We start from the raw sequence: 23,553 nt of genomic DNA, 5'->3' as shown, positions 1-23,553 counted from the left end.
ATTTATTACTCTTTATGCAGAGGATTGGACTAGATGATAAAAGTCTTACCTATTCACTTCTGTTGCATTTATAGTTATCACATTTAAATGAGGAAGAAGTTTTTTTTACGTTCTCTTAGTATTTTCAAGAAGTGAAAAAGGAACTTGAGGGGCAAAAGAGGGGGAATATAAACCTTTGAAACTCCAAGTGAACTTTCAGAATTGTAATTTAGTGCAAGCTCTGGTCTTCCATATCACACTGTAAATTAAAAAAAAAATACTTAGTTAAGCAACTCTTCTTTCTCCAGTACTGCCTAGTAATATGATGGATTACTCTAAATTAATTACAGTAATCAGCTAACGTTATGTGCTGTAGAGTTGTGATTCAAGCATGAAGGAAAGAATGTACAGCAAATTGCATATATAAAAAATGTGTTGTAGGGTTAGCTCAAGGTTTACACCTTGGCCTCAGCCTGTGAAAAAAAAAAAGGACTCTAGGGTGAAATACTGAAAGCTGATCAAAAATGGAGGAAATATTCCAGGTCACATATCTTTGGATGTACTGCAAAGGCATTATATGTTAATAAAAGCAGATGAATAAAGTAAGAAAACAGTACCTAATAATAACTGATACTCTGTGTTGCAAGAGGTGTTTTAAATTTCCTGGTCATTGAAAAGATGTTAAGAAATGCCCATTTCTTTGTGTTTGAATAATATCAGCTCCCTTCTGACCTGTTGTGAAATGGATTGAGAAGTTATACTGAACTTTACAGATTCCTCATGAGATGAATTGCAAAAATCTGCTTAGACACATTTACTCTTCTTTAAAAATATTTATAGAACACAGCTCTTATGAAAATTAAACATGTTCCAGGTGTGCATGGTCCACCTTCTGGGCATAGCCAAGTTGTTTTTGAAGTGGTAGATACACCTGTCCTTGCTAGTCAAGAGAAATTCTTCATGGTCGAGCTGCTGAAATGAAATGAAATTTCATGGGGTTTGTTGTGTCTTGGTTTTATTTGAGAGAAAAACTGGTATGATTATAGTAAAGCTGGAAATGAGTTGTAGGTAAGATGTGTACCTGGCTGTGGAAAAAGTATTAGTTCTTTTCTTCCTGAGCAACAACTACTTGTGGTGCTTCAGCTCTCAGGATAAAATGGTGGATGTGATACTAGCCAGCTTGCAGGCTCTTAGTGGGAGCTTGGGATTTTCAGATGAATTTTTCTTCATTAATAGCGAAACTAGCACCACTTCTAGTGAACTAGAAGTTCAAGGTGTTTTCTTCTAGCTTTATTCAAAACACTTATGGGAAGTGGTGCTAATGCCAGGAGTATAAAAGCTCTGAATGGATGTCTTTGCAAAAAGACAGAGGTGACCACAAAGTTCAGCTATAGCATGGGGGATGGCTTGCAAGCTGAAACAGCCATGTTTGCTGAGCTTCCCTTCTGTTTCAGTGCAGCTGCCCAAAAGGACAGGCCATGGCCAGACTGTTTTCTGGGATGTTTTCCAGATGCGTGAAAAAAGTCTTTAAAGGGGAACTAAAATCCTTTTTTAGTTTTGTAGATTCTAGCATTTTTGTGGCCATGCTGTAAACTATATCAAAAATAATCTATCTGAAAAAAAAAAAAGGCAAAAAAGGAAGGGTGTTGAAAGAAGTACCTCTAAGAACTGGTACTGAGACAAGAATGAGCAGATGTGGACAGAGGTGCACAGAGAATCTTTCAACTGATTTCAATGTAAGGTGAAGAACCAGATGAGACTGACGTGAGAGATGTTGTTCTGTCCTTCGGCTGAGATTTTGCATGGCTGTGACACATATATTCAGTGTCTTACCACTTCTTTTCAAGTAGTGTCTGCAGGTGTGCTATCAGCAATGTTCTCTGGAAGCTCCCTGAATTTATATCCCAGAGCTTTTCTTCAACTATGAATATGTTTTAGAGGTTTTTAAAGTCTTGCACAACTTTGTACCAAGGGGTTGCTGATAATTCTTTCACCTCCCCCCCAAAAAATAGCAGCAGCATAACGTCTGAGAACTACATTTTTTGTGTGTGTGTGATTATCTTTTTTCTTACTTTTAGGCTCTAAACTGAGGTGAATTTCATCCACTGATACATAAAAAAAAAGGATATTTATGACTTTTTTATAATGAGTATCTTTTCATTACTTTTTTTTTTCTGTTTACCGCTTTTCAGAGGCTGATGCATTTCAGTTCATCACTACATTTTCAACACACAACAAAGGAGAGTAGCTGGAGGAGTTGTAAGGAATCTACTATAAATCCTGCTGTGGACTAGTTTCTTCTGCAAAAATGCCAGTTTAAATATATATCCATCTGCAGCTGCAGCACCATTTCACAGCTACCTAAGCCAATTGTCACCTGGGCCACTCCGTGCCTACAGCCTCTCACTATTCATACCTGGGTTTAATGCTTCCCGATTCATCCAAAAACTCACCCAGCAAAATCAAAGCTATTTGTTTGGATATGGCTCAGGGCCCCAGTTGGTGAAATGAGGTGGTAGGGTATTGAGGGGAGGGTGTGACCTTGGCAACCCAAATTTGTATCAATCTGAGCAGCTGTTGAGAGTTATACTAGGTTTGGCCTGTCCATTCCAGGGCTACTTTCTTCTTCTCCTGGTCTCAGTGCTGAGCCTGTGTTAGGTCAGGGATAGCTACTCTGTCCCGGTAGTCCAGGAACTCAGCAGCAGTAAGAGCTGCTGTCTGGTGGCTTTCCATGCCTTTGCAAGTTCATTATTTTTTCTGTCCCTTTCTGGAAATCCTGCCATTTATCTCTATCGATTGCCTTTCCCCTTCTTTTCAAAGACACTGGCCTTTGTCTCCTCCTGCTGCATTTATCCTCTTTTAGAGTGAAACAATATGCTGAGCAGGTCAAACATTTCCCTGCTCCCAGAAGCCCTGTCCCCTTTCATGTTCTTTCTTATAATGGAAGCAGTCAAGGTATTTTAATGTCATACATTAGTATTCTGGCATAATTGCTGCTACACTTCAATCACTTCTGACTTACTAGTTGGCAAGTATGGGTTTCTTCCAGATTTGGGAAAACAGCAACACCATAACACCTGCAGAGCACAGGAGTGCTTCAGCCTTTGAGCATGCTTAGTACCATGGTGAGTGGGTGTGAGTTGGTTTTAGAAACCTTGTAGACACTAAGCAAAGGTTCCTCTGAAGGCAGTAGTGGTATTACTTGACAGAGGTTTAAGAACTTGGAGACTGGTTTTATGTGTTCTAAAAAGATTCCCAGCTGGTAAATTATAAATATATAAAAGGTTCTGAAATTAAAACTGACAGAATTACTGATAAAAATTTCTGAATCTCTGTTTCAGTGTTTTATTCAGAAGTATTGAGTTAATTAGTTACATATACATATGGAATAACTACAGACTCTTGGAACTGCCCTGGGACTCACCATGGACATGGTATTTGACACTTTTGGGAGTGGACTTTGCATACTACTGCTTTCATCGCATAAGCCATGGTAAGACTTAAGTTTTTCATGTTTGAAAATACAAAATACATTAGTTATCTATTAATAAAGTGAGGTATTTATTTTGGTTTCTGTACTTAATCTACTCTAAGCATATATAGCTGCTCTTCTTCCCAAGGGTTAGCAAAGATAAACTTTATGCACGGAAAACAGTTTATGCATTATACTCTACACAGTAAACATGATTTTCTGAAAGGAATGAGTATAATTTTGAAAGCAGTTCAACAGAGAAAATGAAATATCATTTTTAAAAAAGTAAGGAAAAAATAGTACATAAAAATTTGGATTCAGTATTCCTATATGCCTGTATGAAAAAATACAGCAGAGATACCTATTTAAAAAAAAAATCTGGTGGATGTACAAAATACAGAGCAGTAAAAAGCAGGGTGGCCAAAATAATGGAGCCTGTATAAATCATGTCAGTAATTTCGGTACATATATGTCTGTCTCTTAACATATTTCTGTTGTCTAGTGACAACAAATATCAGCTCTAGCCTTTTAAACCCTGTCTGAAAATGCAATAACACTTATCTATCAATCCTAGTTCTGGGCCTGACCTAAAGTCTGTAGCAATGAAATAAGTATCCTCTTGTTCTTTAAGAGACTTTGGACTGGGCTTCTCAAAACCGAGCGCCCACAGCTTGCAGAAGCTGTGGGATGTAGTAATGATACTTTATGTAATGTGCTTTCAGAAAGGGAAAATGCTCTGCTGCCAGTAGGTCAGTGGAATATATGGAAGTAGGTAAGAAAGGAGCCTGAGCTGCTGCGAGGAGTGGGAGAGAGGAAGGGTCCCTCCCAGGTGGGGATGGCAGGCGGGTGTGAGAACAATGCAGGGTGGGTGTAAGGGGACAACAATGGTGGGGGGGCGGGGCGGGAGGCGAGGAAGCAGGGGGAGCTGGAACAATGTGTCGAGGGGGACATCACGGCTGGGAGCTGGGAGCCCTGCGTGGGTGTACGGAGACTGGGAATACGCTCCACAAACAATGACATTAACAGTGCTGGCAGGGCTACAGCCTCAGGCTGAGAACTGGACCAGAGCAGGAGGCTATTCCTGTGTCTTAAAATAAAAATAATTGCCTTCAAGTGTTAGAAAATCACTAGCTTGGCTGTGCTTTCTCTGGAGTCAGGGATAAAATTCCCACTGGCAGAGAAGGGAACGGGGTCATCTCTGCACTCTCTATAAAGCAATGGATATATTTTTTGTTCCTGCAGCAACTTTATTCTTCTCTGTTTTTCTATGTTTTTGATGGAATACTTTGAAATTAATCTCAATAGGTGTTTTAGAATTAAAATACAAACCAATTCTATATGTAATGGAGCTGAAGAAACTGTAAGAAAATGCTGCTCTTCTTTTAAGAAGGTCAGTGCTGAGCTGTTCTATAAATGTTAATTTACTCTTCTTCAGGTAACAGAAATACTGTTTGCTGTTAGATCTGTGCTACTTTGCAGGGAACTGATGAAACGTAGAAAATCACAGTCTAACCAACACTCTGGTCAAACAATGATGAAATCTGTAGCGCAGCAACACATCTGCAAAAGTCAGCTGCATTGGAAGTTGCTGAAGAAATTTAAGTGTAGGAGATGGTTTTAAAAAGTCATGAAAAATATGTTTGTAAATTAAGAAGAAAGGGCACTGGAAAAGTCGCTGGTACAAGCAGAAAAAACGCCTTTGCACTTGAAAGTGACAGGGCCTGGTGATTCAGGCATGAATCCTACAGCAAAGTTAAAAATTAATAGCACATGTATATCCCAGGAAATTCAAGCTGTGTGGCCTAGATGCATGGGGATGTAAATAATAGCACTAATTGTTTCAAACTGTAAAACTGAAATTCAGATACATTTTTCAGTTGTTTCTTAGAACTTGATATAATTTTGATGCAAAGAATTATCATCATCATGTAGCTTTTCCTGACTGCAAACAATAATTTTGTGACTCAATCCCCTGGCCTTTTTGCTACCTTTTTTCATGTTGTCCATGAATAACTAGATTTTTCATTCTACTATTTCATAAATTCTCTTGAGTCACTACAGATTTTAAAGTTTCTTCTGTAGCAGAAATCCTACTTTGCAATATAAAATTTTTGCCCAGCATTTGAGGAGATATTTTTTCCTCTTCACTATATGCATGTAATAGCTATTATCCTAAACTGAAGTTATACAGCAACAAAAGGAAGTATTTTTAGGTGTGATCTCATTTTGCAAAGGATAGAGTTATTCTAAGTATGTACTTGTATTTTCCATTGTTTGCAGTAGCCACTGAAAGGTTAGAAAATAAAATGCTTCACCACTTACTCCAGCATTCTTCTGGGTCTGATCCAAAAGCCATGGCAGTCAATGGGTCTACTTAGCCACTGCTCTTTCTTGTGACATTTTAATGTATTTATAAATCAATGTAATTTTTCCTTTGTTTCAGTAAAAACACCCGTTTTTTATGGCTGTACTGCTAAGAAAAGTATGCCATAAAATCACAGGGTTTTTTTTAAATATATATTTTTGAGGAAGGATATGTGTGGGTTTGAAGGATTTTTACCAGGTATTTTAATCTACCATATATGGATTACTCCTCAAGTTTCCTCTCCAGGTGCAGAGACCTTGTAGAGTTAGTCCTGCTAGTAAGGGGGATTTGGTGGTCCCAGAGCAGTGCTGAGCCCCAGCACACCCTCCCCGCGCCCCAGCCTCGCGGATACTCCTGTTGCAGACAAATGACAACGGCAGTAAGGAATTTGGAGGCTCTGTAAACTGATTTCTTCAGCAGCCACACCTTTTAATCACGGGGGAAATCTAGAGAATTCCAGATCCATGCAAAAACACGGGTGCGGGTGCAGAGCCCAGGTCCCGGCTGCGTGTCTGGTGGCCAGCTCTGGTGTGGGGGGCTCTGCCGGACCCAGGGGCACCCCCGGCCTGAGTGGGTCCCTTAGCAGCAGTGTGCTCAGCCCTGTGCTCCAGTGGGGAATAGCAGGGAGTTGTAAGGCTCTGTAAGGGAGTAGTTTTTAATCTACACTTCCCAGGGGATCACATCCTGCAGAACAGTGTGTTTCTGTCAGCTGGGAGAATCTCCTCTCCTCTTTCGGGCCCTAGAAGAAATTGTCTCTTTTAAACAGCAGCTTCCAACACCTCTTCTTTTGTTCTCCTTTACTGCTGGGGAATTTCCATTGCTTCAGTGCCCCTCCCCTCAGTAAACCTGGGAGAAGCAAGTTTCCTTCAGCAGGGCCAACCTCCACAGCAGCTGCATTGTTCTGCCTGGGCCTCGGTGGCCGGTGTCAGCCGCTCGCCCCATTGTCCGCTGGTGGCTTCCAGCCGCCCTGCGGGATACGTGACATGGTCCCTGTCAGCGAAAGGCCGAGCCAATATGAGCTGATGGTCTGAGCTACATCTGAGGTCATAAAAAGAGACCTCAGCTGATGAGTATATCCTCAGCAGATTCCCCAGCTGCTACATAAAATTTTGAGTTAATGGTGTGTCTCTTAACAATTCTGAATTTATTTATAGTGGATGAGAAATGAGCCTTCCTACACCAGGTGTATAGTAGAGCAATAGACTCCAAGCTTCTCAGGTTCTCCCACTCCACTAGACTGACCTTTTGAAGGTTCAGAGTGATGCCATGAAGATTTTTTGCCTTTTCTTTTATACCCCTGTTATACCTTTTTTACAACTTCTGTATTCCTACTGCTTTTCCCCTACATTCTTGGACTTGTTTGTCAAGCTGAGAGACTAAACATTTTAGAAGCTTAGTAGCTAAGAATCAGTGTGCCCCAGACCCCAAGGTCCTCTCCAGAACACATTCTGTAAACTAAGATAGAACCATCCAGGGGAAGGTTCCTTGGGGAGGGGGGCTCACTTGAGCCTCTCATTGGGGAATCTTTGATAGATATGCTAATTAGTAACACCTATAATGTTATACCCGATCTTTTGGGGGATATTCGGCAGGGTGCATTTCACTGCATGTAACCTGGACAAGTGCTCCTAAGGATCCTTAAAAATAAATACCAAGGTAAAATCCCTTTTCCCCTTCTAACCGTGTTTGACTCTTGATTTTAAGACCAGGAAAAGGCATCAAGAGGACAAAGAAAGAAATCCTGAAACTAACTTCAGCATCGTCCTTCAAAAGACCGTGCCTCAGACTCTGGCAAAATGTCTCAGCTGAGGATGTTGAGAAAGTCTTCTTTCTAAGACTTAAATAATCGGAAGTTTTGTGAACATTTTATCTCTTGTTTTAAAAAGCTTTTTTAAAAGGGTGTTTCTCTTAGCCATGACTTACATTGCTTCTGCCTCTTCTCCCAGTGAGCATCTTTTGTTACAATTCCTTCAGCAGCAGAACTGACTTCTGAAATCTTCTTGCTGCTCTTTCCTACACCATGCTGCAGTTCACAACCCACTTAGTCCTGAAAAAAGTATGCATGGAGATTGTGTGCGTAAGATCACTGAAATAAACCATGTTAAAAAACAAGGTTGCGTTGCATTTCTTTCTTAACAATTCAACTCAGTAGTCACAGGGGTCAGCTTAGCTGTGGAGCAGGACATAAGACAGACATGCTAGCTGAGAATCTATGGGATTAAGGGGAGACTTGAGAGAGAGCAGACAATTTTCTGAGTCAGTAGTGCACAGACAGGTAACTGATTGTTTTGTAAGGAGCCAGAGTGGATTAACTGGCACAGGTAGGGTCTCAAGATTGATGCCATTAAAATAACTGGAATGTGTAACAGTAAAGCCCAGTCCTATTCTTTCTGATAATGATATATGTATTGTGTAATAGTAATCCTAATGTGTTACTGGACACCAGTGCAATACTGTGTGTGTTGTTACATGAGGAGATGAGTTTAACCTTGTTAGAGGAAAACACAGCATGGCTCAAAGTCTCTTCACCATATATATTTGCTGATAATTTTTGGAGGGTGTATTGAAATCATATGATTGTACTATATTTATCTGACCCATTCCTGCCTTTGAAGTGCTCCTTTCATCTGCTTTTATAATGTGCTTGTCTGAATTCACTATATCAGCATGGACTTGTTACGTAGATTTTATATTAACAATTGATAGTATATTGAAATAATTTTGTGTTTAAAGGGTTTTGGATTTATGGGAAATTCATTATAATAAAACGATGTCTGACTTTTCTTACAAGGTTTGCTTTTCAGGAAAATCTGTATTTCCCCTCGAAATACAGCAAATTGCAATGCTCTTTTACATGCCAAGCGGGGAGAGGGTTGGGTTGTGGTGGTATTTTTAGACTTATTTTTGCATGTGAGAAAATGTCGTTGTTTACCCAAGTAGAAATTCAGTACCATATTGATTATTCAAAATGAAACAAATTTAGTTTCACCCCAGTGAGAGACAGAAAATGTTTGGAACTGTCAAGTGACTGGATGAGGCTCTGCTTTTTTTCTTGTCACAGCTTGTGTTGATTGCAGAGGGAATTGATACACAATGATTAAGAGAAAAATATTCTCTTCTTGTGCATTGTACAGAAAACATTTTTTTGCTGTTCTGTCAATTGTTTTTTCTTATTTTTAGAACAGGCTTGTGAGAGCAGGATATTAAAATGCTGTCTTTACTAGCCTCACAAAAATAGCAAAAGGAGAATAGCTGGTTGTCATATTTTCTGTTCCATCTTGTGATTGATTCTAGTCTAATACCTGCAGACAACACAACATTAATTGAAAATAAGTACATAGTTCAGGTGATTATGACTCATTCATTGCCATTCAAGTTGGCTGTAAATGAACTATATAATTTATTATTTCTATATGCTTGTTTTTGTAACTTGTCTCCTACTATTCTCTTATGTTTTCGCAGTAAGAAGTGCTCCTTTACTATGTGTCTTTTAATTTTTTAAGTGGACACGGAATTTGTAGAAGACCAAAGTCAACCTTAGCAAATCAAGATGTTGCCATTCCTTTTCATATTTAAATGTACATTTTGTAGAGAAAGTTCACCTGAAAACTACATCAGCTGCAATGAGGCTTCCTGATATGGAATGTCTAGGGTCCCATAAAATTATAGGAGCCTGCTTGTATTGTTTTCAGGTTGTTATTGTTCATAACAAGTTCCTGTTGTTTGAAAGACTGATTTCTTGTATACTGGCAAGAATAATGTCCTGATATGAGGTGAGGTTGACTCATTTAGTCTGTTAATTTTATTGTGGCATATGCAGATAGCTAAAGCCTCTTTCTATTTTACTTTAGACATGATGAGATAATAATTGACTTTCTGAAAATTCTCTGTAACGTGAAGAGCTCAGAAGATGGAAATAAGAGGGAATCCACTAGAGAGTTTTTGCTTAATTTTGATTTCTGAATATCCAAAAGACATTTACGGGTGAATGGATTTTCTAAGTATTTTAAATGTCAGAGATAATTAAGAATGATGGTAGTAACAATTCTGCCAATAGGTTGGATGTCAGACAAAGTGACTGGCCATGGATTTTTGGCTCTTTATAGCTGCTGTAGGATGTGGTCTGGAGTGGGAATACAATGTAGTGAAGGGTAGGACATAGTTTATTGCTATAGGTAAGGAGTTCAGCTCCATGGTCTGGGTTCAACACTGTGCTTTCCGTGATTTTTGTAGGTTTTCTGTAAATATCTGGTAATTGCTTTCCTTTCCGCAGATTACTGGGAGAGACAGGGTCTCTGACTGTTACGAATTAGACCTTGATATGAGTACAAAAGCAATATTTTTTATTTTTTGGATTCCAGAGACAATGTGTCTTTTAAATATCATGAAATGCATGTTAATGAAAGCATGAGCTGATAAATGGCACAATTTTTATGCCAAAATTCAGGTGGTAATTCCATCTCCCCCCCCAGCAGTATTTATCTTCTCTCAAGGTCCCACCACAAAAAGACCTGGCAAGCTCTGCAGTAAATGGAAAAGAAACTATTCCTCCATGTTCCTTGTTTGTCATTTTATGGTTGGGAAAATGGCCAGCACAAGGTTAATACTCCTTTTAAGTATTACTTATTTTCCTACTTTGAGGATTTACATAATACATTGACATTCTGGAGGCTCTCTGTATAGATATTAGTTAGAAGTATGTATGGGTGACCGGAGTATCTTTTTTCCTACTTGTGGTGCCTGGGTTTTTCCTGAGTGCACAGATTAAGGAAAAAGTTCTGGATCTGCTTGCACAAAAGCGAGTTTGCAACATGCTTTTTCAGTAAGACATTAGAAAATGTGATGAAGTGGGAGAAGAAAGTTTGTTATAAATTAGCATGGGTTGGCCATTCAAAGAGTCAGCTGTCTTCACACATTCGTATCCTTGGCTAGTGCTGCCCTCTAGGCTGTGTTTGAATTTTAAACATAGAAAAAAATAATCCCTGTTTCATCTGAGTGGAGAGGTGAGTATGAAAGCGCCCAAGTCACTGCAGGGAAACAGTTCATTTGACATACTTGTTTCAAGTGTCCTGCTGAAAACCAATGAAATGGTGCATAACACTTGTATTTTTTAAGGTGTTATAGAACATAAAGTAAAATCTGAATTATCCACATTTTAAAGTGAATCTTTTTCAGTTAGTGAGTGTGGAAGAGGGGAAACTAGTTCTTCTGGAATAGTTTGGAGAGCTTATTGAAGTTTTACTTGATAAAAGGTTTGAAATAGTTCTCTTGTACTCTGTTTGGCCTCCTAAATATTATAGAACCACTTTCAATCAGGTAACTTCATAAGCTGAAGATAGAGAGCTGTATGTTTGGTAGTTCAGCTACTCATTCAAAGAAAGAAGTCCAGCTATGTCTATCTTCTCTTACTTTTTTTTTTTTTTTCTTAAACTTTGAAATTTCCTGAAGAAGTTCCAGAAAAATCACTTAATCTAGGCTCATTTTAAACCAAAACCAACTATGGTGATTTTGGAGATGCTACCTCAGTTTATGATACAGCAGCTCTGCACACTGTCTTGCTAGAGGGCTTTGTCTTGGGCTGGTGAGATATTTGAAGAGGGGCAAGGTTCCTTTTTATGTCGCTTCCATGTTTTACCAATCTTGAAATCAGCAGATCAGCAGTAAAAGGTACCAAATACAACTGTTTTTAATCTGTCATGTGAAACTGTGATTGTAAGGACTTAGATTTCGAGTAAAAGCACACTCCATATAATTCATCAAACACCAGCAGTGGTAACTATTTTTTGTCACAAAGTTTTAAAGTAGAAGCAGAAGCCTAGAGGAATGAAAGGCATTGTTAAAACAGATGGCTCAGTGAGATGCTTGTGCTTTCTCTGTTACAAAAAGAAGTGTTTTTCTCCTCCTGTGCTAGTTCAAATTGCCTGGTCATTATTGAAATTTCTTTTCAAACTGTGCAGAATTTACCTTTGGAGACTCTTGACGGTCTACATGCAGGGAAAGGTAAGGTGGTTCCTGTGGCACATATGTGGTTGTGTGGCTGGGGCATGTGGAGTGGGTACCCACATCCAGCTCTATTCCTGGGCACATGTGCTGCTCTGAAAGGCTTGGAATCAGACTTCTGTTCCTCAGCAGGTCATTGCTGAAATATCCCATTTCTGCAGTATTAGGACCAATGACAGTGAGAAATTTAGAATGCCTTTTTAACGCAGAATAAAAGTGCATTCCATCCCAAGCCCCAAAAGGCAAGCTGTTCCTTTCAGGATATTACTGAGATTTCCAGAAGCTCAATGTCTGTAATAGTTTTCCTTGCTTGCTAAAACTCTAGTGAGGCCATTACCATTTAAAATACTTCATTTTACATTTCAAGATTGGCAATTAACACTTAAAGTGTGTCTGGAGCAGACAAAACATTTTTGTATCTGGGAAATATTCTTTGCGTGTATGTTTCCTTCAATGCATCTTTATTGCATTAATAAGGTATTTAAACTGCCAGAACAGCTTTTTTGAGGGTAGGAAGGGCAATCTTTTTCACATCACTCTCTTATCTAAATTGATAGCATGCTGGTGGAAGATGTAACTTAAAAAAAAATTGCTAACCAGATTTTTTTCTCTTTTTTCTTTTTTTAGTAGCTAAAATTATCAGTAAATCCTTTTTTAGTATAACTTTTCTTTTGTTTTATAACCTACACTATTTCTCGATTAAATTTTCTCAAGAATCAGTAAATGTGAAACCTGAGTAAATTCATCAATGCTAACTATTTTAAAAGTAAAGTTGCTTTTTTATTCTAAATGAAGGCATACTAAATAAAATGTATACATCCTGTTGCAAGAAGATACCTACAGTGTTCCCATGTATAAATCTGTATGAAAGACAGGTATCCTAAATGGGAGTCACTCAGCTGTTTTTTGATTTTTATACTTGGATTTTGTAAAGTACTTGCATTTAAGCACTAGGTTATGGCCTCTGGGCTACTTATTTTGAGGACTGCATGGGAACAGAAAATTTATTTTTGCTGCTGGGAAACAGAAATTGTGACTAAGCAAATTGTATTGGTATGTATGCATGAGGAAGTGCAAGATTTTGTAGGGTCCGGGAGGAGGATTCTTGATTCTATCTAGTTACTAATTTTCCAGAAACCCTTGAAAACTTTCCTTCTGAAAAAGCTGTGGCCGTTCTCAGCCTTTCTGATGAGGACATTATACGAACTGGCAGTAAAATGGTCTGGCTCTTGCTTCAGAAAGTGCAGTACAACCTGGACATGTGACCTTGTAAAACATGGGTGAGATTTCCATGTGCTACTTTTAACTTCAATAAAATTAGAAGAATTCCTTTCAATTTAATGAACATATATCATAAATACTAAGCATACCTTGCCATTTTATTTTGTAAGTTCAGGAGGGGCAAAGCTATTGCTAAGTATGGAAAGGGAAGTGCAGACTCTCAGGCTGTAATAACACTATGGCATGTGACATGTTTTCACAAGGAATCATTTCAGACATCAGTGATGTCATGCTCATGGCTTCCATCACCTGGAAACCGGCCTTTTAAATTGAGACACAAAGGTAGGATTTTACTGACTTTACAGCATAGTGGTGTAAGGAAAGTATATGCTTCATGTGTGCATCATATATTTTATATACTTCTATGCTTTCTTTTATTTTCTTCTAAATTTTAGTCACTATTAACACATGGATGCTGAGATCCTAAAATTTTTTAGTTATAAAAAGAAAAAGTTGTATTTTTTAAAATGTGGTAACATATACTGTATTACAGAAATAAAAATAAAAGGAGTTTTTCACCCCAAACTGTCTTTTAATTTAACGTACTTCTGACTGGAGATTAAGATATTAAAAATCAAAACAACCATGCAATAATAAAAAAATAAAAACTCTTCCTGAGGTGTTTGTTGACTAGAATTGATGTGCGGCAGGAATGAGTGAACCTGTCAAAGCCAACACTAAAGTTTTTCCTGCTATTTCCAGCTTTGCTCTTCTCCTGATGTCTCTTACCCACTCATGCTAACATGATTTTTTTTTATTATAAATGGTGTTTTGCTACTTAAACATATGGGTTTTTGGTTGATTTACAGTTGAAAAATAAGTCTAAAAATATTATGGAGAAATGTAGAATTAAGTATGTAAGCTTGTTATATCATTAGCAAATTCCCTTGGACCATATGGTTAAAATGAATCTCAGTCATGAACACTTTGTAGCATTCCTATGGGACAAATGACAGTCTGCAAAGTGCTCACAGTACACATATAAAATAAATTCATACTAAATTATAGAATTTTAAGAAGTCATAATACTAATTTTTGCTCTTTTTTCTTTAAATTATGGGTATGATTATTAAGTTTACCCCTCTTGTAAATGCACTTCAACTTCACCAAGCAGAGTTAAGTTGGAAAACGTGAGGCTAGTTTAGAGAAATTATTGGGAAGATGTACATGCAACCTCAGCTAAACAAAAAAACTTCAAAAAAACTCTTTACATAGTTTGAATTTTTCATTTCTTGTTTGAAAATTTTTACTAAGCAATTTCAGATTGGATGTCAGGACAGAGATATGGAAACTTTAAATACGGCAGTATCTTTAAATTAGTGAACAGTAAGGATAGTAAACAATAGAGATAAACAAACTCAGATTCAGAAATTATTCACATTTTCCTTTGCTCAGTATCTGTCTTTGGTGAAAATAATTGAGTCTCTTAGGATGCTTTTTTTTCATAGTTAAACTGCAGAGTGTTTTGCAATGGAGATGAATTTCATTGTTCTCTTCTGTAAAACGGGAAGGATAGCACAAGCAGATGATAAGACCTTCCTAGCACAGTGGCAGAACAAGGGACAAACTCAGGGGTGAGTTCTTCAGGCTGGTACCTTCAGTCCAAAGGCAGTGCTTCCATTACAATAATTCTACAAGTGAAGTTTTTTTTTTAGAGAATCATAAATTTCTGGTGTTTTGTCTATCTGAAGTTTAGTTGGCGTAAGTTTTGCTATATAGTTTATTCACAAATCAGTCTATAATCTTGTGATTTGAGTGGTTTCTTCTGGAAGTATGTAATATATATATATATATTATATATATCTAAAAGCTTCTTTAAAGGTGTAGGACGTTTTACATGCATTTCAGATACGACCATGTTATTATTTCAATTGCATATGTATGCTCCCTGTGACTGTAGAAGTACATAGTCACAAAATAAAAACCACAAAGGAATCCAGACTGCTTATTTTTATACTTACTGATATCCCAGGGAAAAAGGTAAAAGGCAGTTTATAAAACCTGGACAAAAGAAGGATGTAACTTTTTTTTTTACTCCCTTGGGCTGAATCTCAGCTGAAATAACTGACAGTTTTTGGACTTACTGAAGGAAATGATGAGTGAAGATAAATATCCAGATGTTTGCTGGCCAGATGTGTAAGGTTACATTTTGGAAAGCATGAATTCTCTACCTGTGTCTTCTGAGACGGAAGTTGTAAATAGTAAACTTGCTATATTTTTATTTCTACAGTTTGGGGGGAAAAACAGGGTTCAAAGTAAAACTTTGTTTTACCTTCGGTGTAGTGTCTTAAGAACGGATGTAGGCTGAACATGCAGATTTGCACAGCATGCAAGTGGGATTTTTCTAATAGCCATTATGTCTGCATGGCTAAGTTAGCACCCTTTGTGCATTGTTTTTAGTTGAGATGCAGCTTATGGAACTGTCATAATTTTCCAGCAGTAGGATAGGGGTGTGTCAAGTCACTGAGAGTTTCCTATTTTCTATTCCCATGTTTCAAACTTATTATTTATGACAATAAAAAATTTAAAGCTTGACTTTTTCCCCTCTTTCCCCTCCCTACACTAAGTCTCTCCCTTCCCACCTAACATGCAGATCTGCTTCTTTTCAAATAAATAGTTGGAAGCGGCTGCCTGCTCATACAGCAGCACAGCTCATCTCAGCCTGTGCTTGCTCTCAAACTTGGGAAGAGGAAAGAAAAGTCTTGTTAAAGTCAAGTAAATAGCTTAGCTGCTAGGCAGTAGGAAAAATATTGGATTTGATTGTGTATTATTCCCATATGGGTGAGATATATTTAAAATTGAAAAGGAAACCAGCTCCCTTAAAACTTAAAGTGACAGATTTTCAAAAATTGGCAGCCAATTTTCGCCTATAATTGTACTTAATGTGGAAGGGATTTTCCTCTGCTGATGAAGGATAAGAGGGTCTTGCCACCATATTAGCAGTGAGGCAGAGGAGGCCCCTTCCAGCACGTAAAATTTGCTGGCCAGATATTTCTCCATTTCCTTGGGCTAAATATCTCCTGAGGGCTAGAGAGTGCTTCAGTGCATGGGAGGTGATGAACTAATTTATGTGAACTCCCCCGCTCCTTAGCAGCTCCAAAACAAGCATGTCAAGAGTGAAACTTTAAAAAAAAAACAAACAACAAAAACCACCAACCAAAAACAACTCAAAAATCAAGCAACCAACCCAACTTTTCGACAGGGTTATTCATCTTGTAGGCAGGCAGTGTTGCAACATGTTGCAGCATGTTCTAGCACTGCAAATTCCCTTAACTGGCATTGCCTATAATTTTAAATGCAAATGCCTGAAAGGGTTTTTATTTATGTGCTTATGTAGAATTATTTTTCTGTTCCCTTTCTGCCAATATATAAACATTGAAAATATAATATCAATGTAATTACAGGAGCCCAGCCTTTTCCTCCTTAGAAAAATAAAGAGCTTTCAGAAATACTTGTTTCAAAGACACAGACTTCCCAACAACAAATTTCTTCAATGGCTTACTAATTTTTTTTCAGTCGTTTATGAGAACAAATCAGCTCTGGAGCATGACCTGAAGATTAGATGTTGCAAGGACGTAGAAATAACTTGTCTCAATTTCTGTGTAATGCTCAAAACATTGCTGCAAAGTGTTATGTGCTCAGGATGAGGAAAGATGCTAAAAGGTGCAAAGAGAATGTGGAAGTATCACCAGATGCAATTCTTGCCGAGTCTTTGCATACAGAGAGGGAAGGGGAGCGGTTTAGAAGAGAGAACAAGAAAGAGAGTTGGAGAGTGATGGTGAAGAAGAGGTGACTATAGAAGTGGTATAATTCTGTTCCTGGGAGTTCAACCCTGCTCCTAGGATAGCTGCTGTTCCCCATGAAGAGAGACAAAATTGCTAGTGTCTGGGAAAAACCCCTTCAGCTAAAGGTTGAGGAACCGGGTGACACTTGGAAGCTACCCCAGCCCATCCCTGCAGCTATGGTGGCAACACAACTCTCAGAGGAGGTTCTGGACTCTGCCACCCACTTGCAGCTGTGGTTTCCTTTTGCAGGTGGGGAAATAAGAGAACAGACTGACAATCTGTTGTCCAGATTTGCTAGTCAAACTAGTAGTTCCTCAAGCTTGTCATGGTGGTTTATCTTCATGTGTTGCCAGTCTTGCAATATCATCCCCTCTCTCAAGAACTTTTTTTTGTGGTGTTGGCTTTGATATAATTCTGAGAATATTTTTCCTTGGCTTTGATTTTTTTTTTTTTGTGCCTATAGGATATCCTTTCTTTGGGGCTTTTTTCTGCTTCTGGGAATGAAATAATTTTTGTAATAGTGGAAAGGGTCTAGACTGCAACAGTTGAACCACAAAGGAATTTTAGATATCACAACAATTAGAAAGAGAAGGCTGGGACAGGCAAAGTGGAGTAGTTTCAGATAGGAAAATGCAATGGATCTCTCTGTGTAAGTGGGATATGGAAGCATTGCTGGATGGAACAGAAGGATGTGATAGAAGTCGGCAGGAATTGAGGCAGTACAGAGAAATGTATGCAGAGTCAGGACGAGTTTAGGAGGAGTAAGGGAATTTATGATGGATTGATTTATGGCTACTATATGGCAAAGTAAAGGGATAAAGCCCTATCCTGTAGAAGCTGTTAGAAGGCTTGCTGTTAATTACAAAATTAGGGTTTGCACCAAAAAATGAAGGAAAGTCCTGTTTTTATATTAAACACTAAGACACCATGTATTTTTTTTATACAGCTAAGATATGCTTTTGCCATTAAGTTGGGCAGCCCTGTTTGGTCTGCTGAAAATACTGTAGTAGCTTCCCAAATAGTTATGCTTCTAAAGTTTATGATTGTCAAGAAAATATAATGATTTTCCAATGTTCAGAACTAGCAATAGTAGTTTTGAGTGGATGAGTTGGGTAAAATAGTCCTCTATGCTGTTACAGAGGAAAAGGCAATGACAAGTACTAAAAGACTATACTTTTATGTATACTATGTATATTATTCTTGTATATTTTTTACCTCTTTGGAGAGATCTGAGATTTTTCATTTGCTTAAGTTCAATAAAAGGCTGAATTAATATTTTTTAGTTACATACAGTTTTATATCTATTAGTCAAGTAACACAAGCATCCCTTGAGAGATGGGCTACTGAACATTAATGTAATTGCTGAAAAGTTTCACACTTTTTTTTTAGTTGGGAATAATATCCAGTATGTAGTGGGGTTTTGTGTGAGGTGATAGCACAACATTTTACATATTAATCAAAATAATTCACAGAGGTTACTTCATCTTCCACTCTAGTAGGATATGGTTACTACACAAATAACTTTAGGACAGGAAGTAAGAATAATACTGTAATTAACTGAAATTGCAGGGGAACTTAGGTAGTCAGAATGTAATTATGCCGTGCAAAACTCAGTCAGGAAACAGGATTAACTTTCCTGTTCTTTTGAAAAATGCCAGATGATTGCTAATATTTATAAATGGTTTTTACACATCAACTGAGTGATGATGCCTGTGACAGAGGAGCTGCCTTTAAAATTATGCTAAGCAGTTAGTTCCTCTCTGACTCAGTGATAAAGATGCTTCCTCCAGAAGCAGCTGTTAAATTTCCTTCTTGCAACACAGATTTTCTTAAGTGTCACATCCAAAAATCAGCCCAATCTCTATTAGTTTGTCAAGACTAATTTGATTGCAGTATACCTGAAGTAAAGTGAAATTGAAAATGACTGAGTAGACTGTTTTATTTTAGAAAAAAAAACCCCAAAAGTGCATGTTGTGTCTATGTTATGTCAGACACTGACACAGGAAAGTTCAGTGTGGCAGGTACTGGCTCAATAGTGAAATGCACAGTTACCTCTATCTTTCAAAGGGTTACTGGACCCCTGCTGACTTTGGTAGAAATTGTTTATATAACATTTATATCATTGCTGAAAGTGTTTGCCATGTGGCTCAGAAGTAGCACAACAGAGGTAAAGTCAGAAATAAACTGTGCCAGAAGAAATAGAAAACAGGGTTAGCTACTGAGTAATGGCAGCTAAAATACAAATGCAGGGAATGATACCTAGATCAGGAAGAAATTCACTGTATGTGTGATTTGTTCCCAAGAGAGCTTTGCAATGCTAATTGAAACCAAAGTGTTGCAGGCCCTAAGTGTGATTCATGTGAATGTTGTATTGACAGTGGCTTTGAATGCTAAATATTAGCATGGTCAAATGAGTCAGAGTGTAGTCCTGCTGTATGGTATTGATTCCCATACTTGAACCACAGCAACTTTATTTGTAAGCCTGATGTTATTCTCAAGGCAATTCACCTTTGATTGTTTTGTTTATTTATTATTTATAAAATTTTGTTTGCAGTACTTCTGAGGATTTGAAATTTAAATCATTGACTACTATGTTAAACTTTGAAAAAGTTTACAGTTGTAAGCTATTTTGAGAGTGGTATTTATTTTAAAGTAAAAATTATTTTTTTTCTTCTAAATTACTGTTCTATCCATAACTGAGAGTAGCTCCATGAATTCTGTATAATCCACCAGGGTGATGCACTACATTTACAATGGGATGCCCATGAAATGTTATTTTGTAAAAGAGGGCATATTGTAATACTGATTACAGTTGAGTATAAAATACCTATAATTCTGTAATCTGATAGTTCATATATACATATATATTAATGTAAACAAGAATATTATTTGCTATGCAAATTAAAATTGTTAATTCTACACCTAATTTTACCAAATGACTAAGTTAGTCTACAGGGTAAAATCCCAGTAAATCCTCTGTCCTTTTAATGATCTTGAGGGATTTGTTTTGCTTTTGGCATGTATACTTGGATGTAAATAAGATTTCAGTAATCTGCATTTTCATTACATGCCTAAGGGCCAGTCTTTCTGATCAATTAGCATCCTGAACTCAGGGTCTCAGTTGTGACAGTTCTGTACCTTGCTTTAAGTAAAGGTTAAAGTAACCAAAAGGTTACTTCTGCCTTTTTGGGTTCCCACAGTGGTGAGCAGATCAGCAGAGAGATACAGAATGTTAATCCTTCATATGCAGTAAAGTATGTCTGACATCATGAGCTTAGTTCTTCAGAATTTCTTAGAGAAATACTTGCCAAGACTGTAAAGAAAATGTTTTTACAGGGAGCCTTACTTTGTCCTGACATTTATGCAAGGACACAATTCGCCATGAACCTTTTAGTCTTCCTCTTCCTTCAGAGCATAGTGAAAGGAGCCTATTCATCCTGGTCTCTTGGCATTTTTGTGGAAAAATAATAGTTCAACTGCACAGGCCCACTCCTCATCTGAAATATGAGTAAGCCCTGGAGCTGAAGCAATCTGTGCCCACTGCATATTTCTACCAGGTCATTGGACCATTGCCATTGTTAATAAGGTTGAACCCAAACCTACAAATGAAAGAAATAGATAAAAATACTTACAAAGTATCAATGCTTATAGTATAAATATACAAAAGATCACGTTAGAAAATGTATGTTGTGTAGCTGTTTATTATTACATTAGGTTTTAAAATATTTACATTTACAGAAATGGCCCTCACTCATTTTGTAGTTGGGGAATATTCCATTGGGAGCAATTGCAGGATGTTTTCTGTTAACCTCATTTATTTTATTTTAACTAGAAAAGGAAAAACTTTTTTAGCCAATTTTTTTTTTCCTCCCTGTAACTAGGTAATAAACTTGTATCTAAAAAAACACTTGCTAGAAAGTGCTGTTATCTGTTTAAAATTTACGGAAGCAGTGTATTTTAATGGTACAATAACTAATGCTCAATTATAGAGGAATTCCTCCGGAAGAACAAGTCACGACTGCAAGTGCCAAATAAATCTAGTGGTGTGACATGGATAGTAAAATTTCATAACAATAGTAATGTGAGGGCTATGTTTTCAAAGCAGATTGTGTTGATAGTACTACAGCTGATCTGGCCATGTTTGATTTTGTATGTATGTGAGGTATAATATTACTAAATATTGAGGATTGAGTCGTGTGACTTACTGTATATTAGGAGAAGACTCATGAAATTATATCAGGATTAAGAACTTATAAGAAAAAATTTCATGACTGTATGACTATATATAAAATGTAAGGAAAGACTCGTGTTTCTTTCAAAAATCTGCCTGTCTTCAGATTGGTACTCGTACCTGCAGTGTTGTAACCCAAATTCATGACCATCAAAATAAAGCAAAACACTTCTGTAATGCCCTGTAAGAAGAAAGAATATTTAAAAATTGAAGGTGAGAGATCAAGAAGGAGGACCCTTTTCAAAATAGGAATATTATCATATATGATAAATTTAAGAACTGAATTGCTACAGGAAGTCTCCAGGTGTAACATACAGGAGAAGAGTTACAACTTCACTGCTACTGTAAGTTGCAAGACTGCTACTGTGACTAGAATTGGAGGTAGCAGGGAAATGCGTAAAATTTTTGCATTCAAAATGTCCTCCGTATTTTTTCCCCTAAAGATTCTTAGATCTTAAAAAGTGAAAGTTGTTGTTTTCAGAGAAGGTATCTATGTTTAAATGCCTGTATTTTTACAAGATATTTAAGAGAAATAAATATTGGTTTATGCTTTTAGATAATTTAAAAAGGATTTATGTTGCTGAGAAGTTTTGAATACAAGCCTGCAACAAAATTTAATGCTATTATTTTATTACATGTGAATATATTTGCTTTAAAGTTCAGTGAAAAGATACTCCATACCTCTTTTACTATTGTGATTTCATTTTCTTCCAGAGCATCTGGTAAAAATGCAAATCTGACTTCTAAAGGAAGTCTGTTCCTCATTTATATTATGGAAATATGATGGATTAAAGAAGCAAAGTTTTCTTACAATTTCAGATTTCCAATTAGATGAGACAGTCCTGGCAATAGAAAACATATATTTTGATGAAATAAGATTAATTGTTTTTAGGGGTATAGGGGTTTTAGATGAGAAGTTTTTCATTGTTTTAATTTAAAAAGTGAATCTTTAATTTTCTATTTGACTGAAGCAATGTCAGGTTTTGTAGGAGTGTGATTTCCAATGGTATAAATTCCATACAGGGTGCACAAAATAAGATTATTTTTCATCTGTAAGAAGCTGCAAAAATGAAGGACTGGGCAATTCACTTTACACTTCCTTATTGAACATAGGTAACATAAGAAGCATAAATAAAAATATTATCTCAGAAGTAACTCACCATTTGGTTGCTGGAAGTATTAATTCCACAGCACAGCACAGGGAGTAATTACTGCAGCAAATGGTTGTTTTTCAGTGTCTTGGATATGATGATGGCACTAACTTTTTAAAAGAACATGTGTAGAATTCAAAAACGGTTTAACAGAACGTATTTAATGTTCAATCATGTATTAGTTTTAAAATAGTAAGCAGTCATTCTATAGCAAGTACCAAATCCTAGGTTTTAAAATTTGAGATGCCAAAATTAATTGTCAAGGTATGTAAGTCTATGGAAATAACATCATTTTGAGAGGAGGTGCTACACAAAGCTGGTATTTAACTATATCTGTTTTGGTGAGTATGTATGTGTATGTGTTGTCAAGGATTGCAGTTAATGCCTGGGAGCTGGTTACATTAATTCTACAGTGGCATAACTCTCCACTAGTTCTATGGATCAAGTGAAAAACCCTTCCATTGTTCAGAGTTACAACCACTTGGAAAATTTGAAAATTAGGTGACTTGAGAAAAAAGTACAAACACAGCTGACCGTGTGGTGGAGAAAATAAAAGAATGTCAAAGAAAGGCTGAATTTCTTAGGAAGGTGTTTCTAGTTAGCCTAACTTCTCTGGACAAGAGACTGTGAACTGTTGCAAAGTAAAGACTGAGGAGGGTTGCTGCTGTTGCTTGAGGAATTACGGTGTCACTTGAGTTGGAGCCTCGTTTACATGTGGAAAAGGTCAACGGAAATGTTGTTGGGGATGTGCTGAGACTGTAGCACTTCCCTGCTGGCTTGGGAGGGAGGGCCTTTCCCTCACTGCCCTGTGGCTTGTAATATACTTTACATCCAGCCATAGTGGAGGAAGTATGGAAAAGTCATCTTTGCAGGAAAAAATGTTTTCGAACCTGTGCACATTTAATAGATGGCTATTTTTATACACTTATGACGTTATAAATATATGGAATAATTTCTATTATAAAAAGTTTACTTAAGACAAATGAAAACCTTTAGACACTATGAAGGGTGAGGCCACTAGGGTAACAAAATACATTGTTTCTTAAAAATACATCTTTAAAGTTGAGTCATACAAGTGTTGAATTGAGTCAAACAACTTCTGATAGTCAATGTCATGAAACTCTTGAGAGCATCCCTGTGATTTTCTGTGTATGTATTAGCTTCAACTGCTACAAAATTTTACAACTGTTGAGTTGCACATATGAAAATATGGCCATAAAAAATGCCTAAAGATTTTTGTAGGTAATATTCATACTATAGTTTTTTAATGCCACATTCAATATATTTCT

The 23,553-nt window shown here is 37.1% G+C and overlaps 1 protein-coding gene across 2 annotated transcripts in view; it reads left to right on the top strand.

Annotated features, from left to right (window-relative positions):
• Positions 1-23,553, top strand: part of LOC138106397 (alkylglycerol monooxygenase-like) — a 197,195-nt gene that overhangs the window by 16,943 nt on the left and 156,699 nt on the right. For both annotated transcript variants that reach the window (XM_069006947.1, XM_069006946.1), the window contains exon 3: positions 3,321-3,472. In XM_069006947.1, the coding sequence (XP_068863048.1) occupies positions 3,321-3,472 (152 nt within the window). The remainder of the gene's footprint in view (positions 1-3,320; positions 3,473-23,553) is intronic.

Source organism: Aphelocoma coerulescens, chromosome 2 (genome assembly GCF_041296385.1).
Source record: "Aphelocoma coerulescens isolate FSJ_1873_10779 chromosome 2, UR_Acoe_1.0, whole genome shotgun sequence".
Lineage (NCBI taxonomy): Eukaryota > Metazoa > Chordata > Aves > Passeriformes > Corvidae > Aphelocoma > Aphelocoma coerulescens.
Note: the sequence above shows the minus strand (reverse complement) of the source record. Positions and strands in the feature narration are given on the sequence as shown.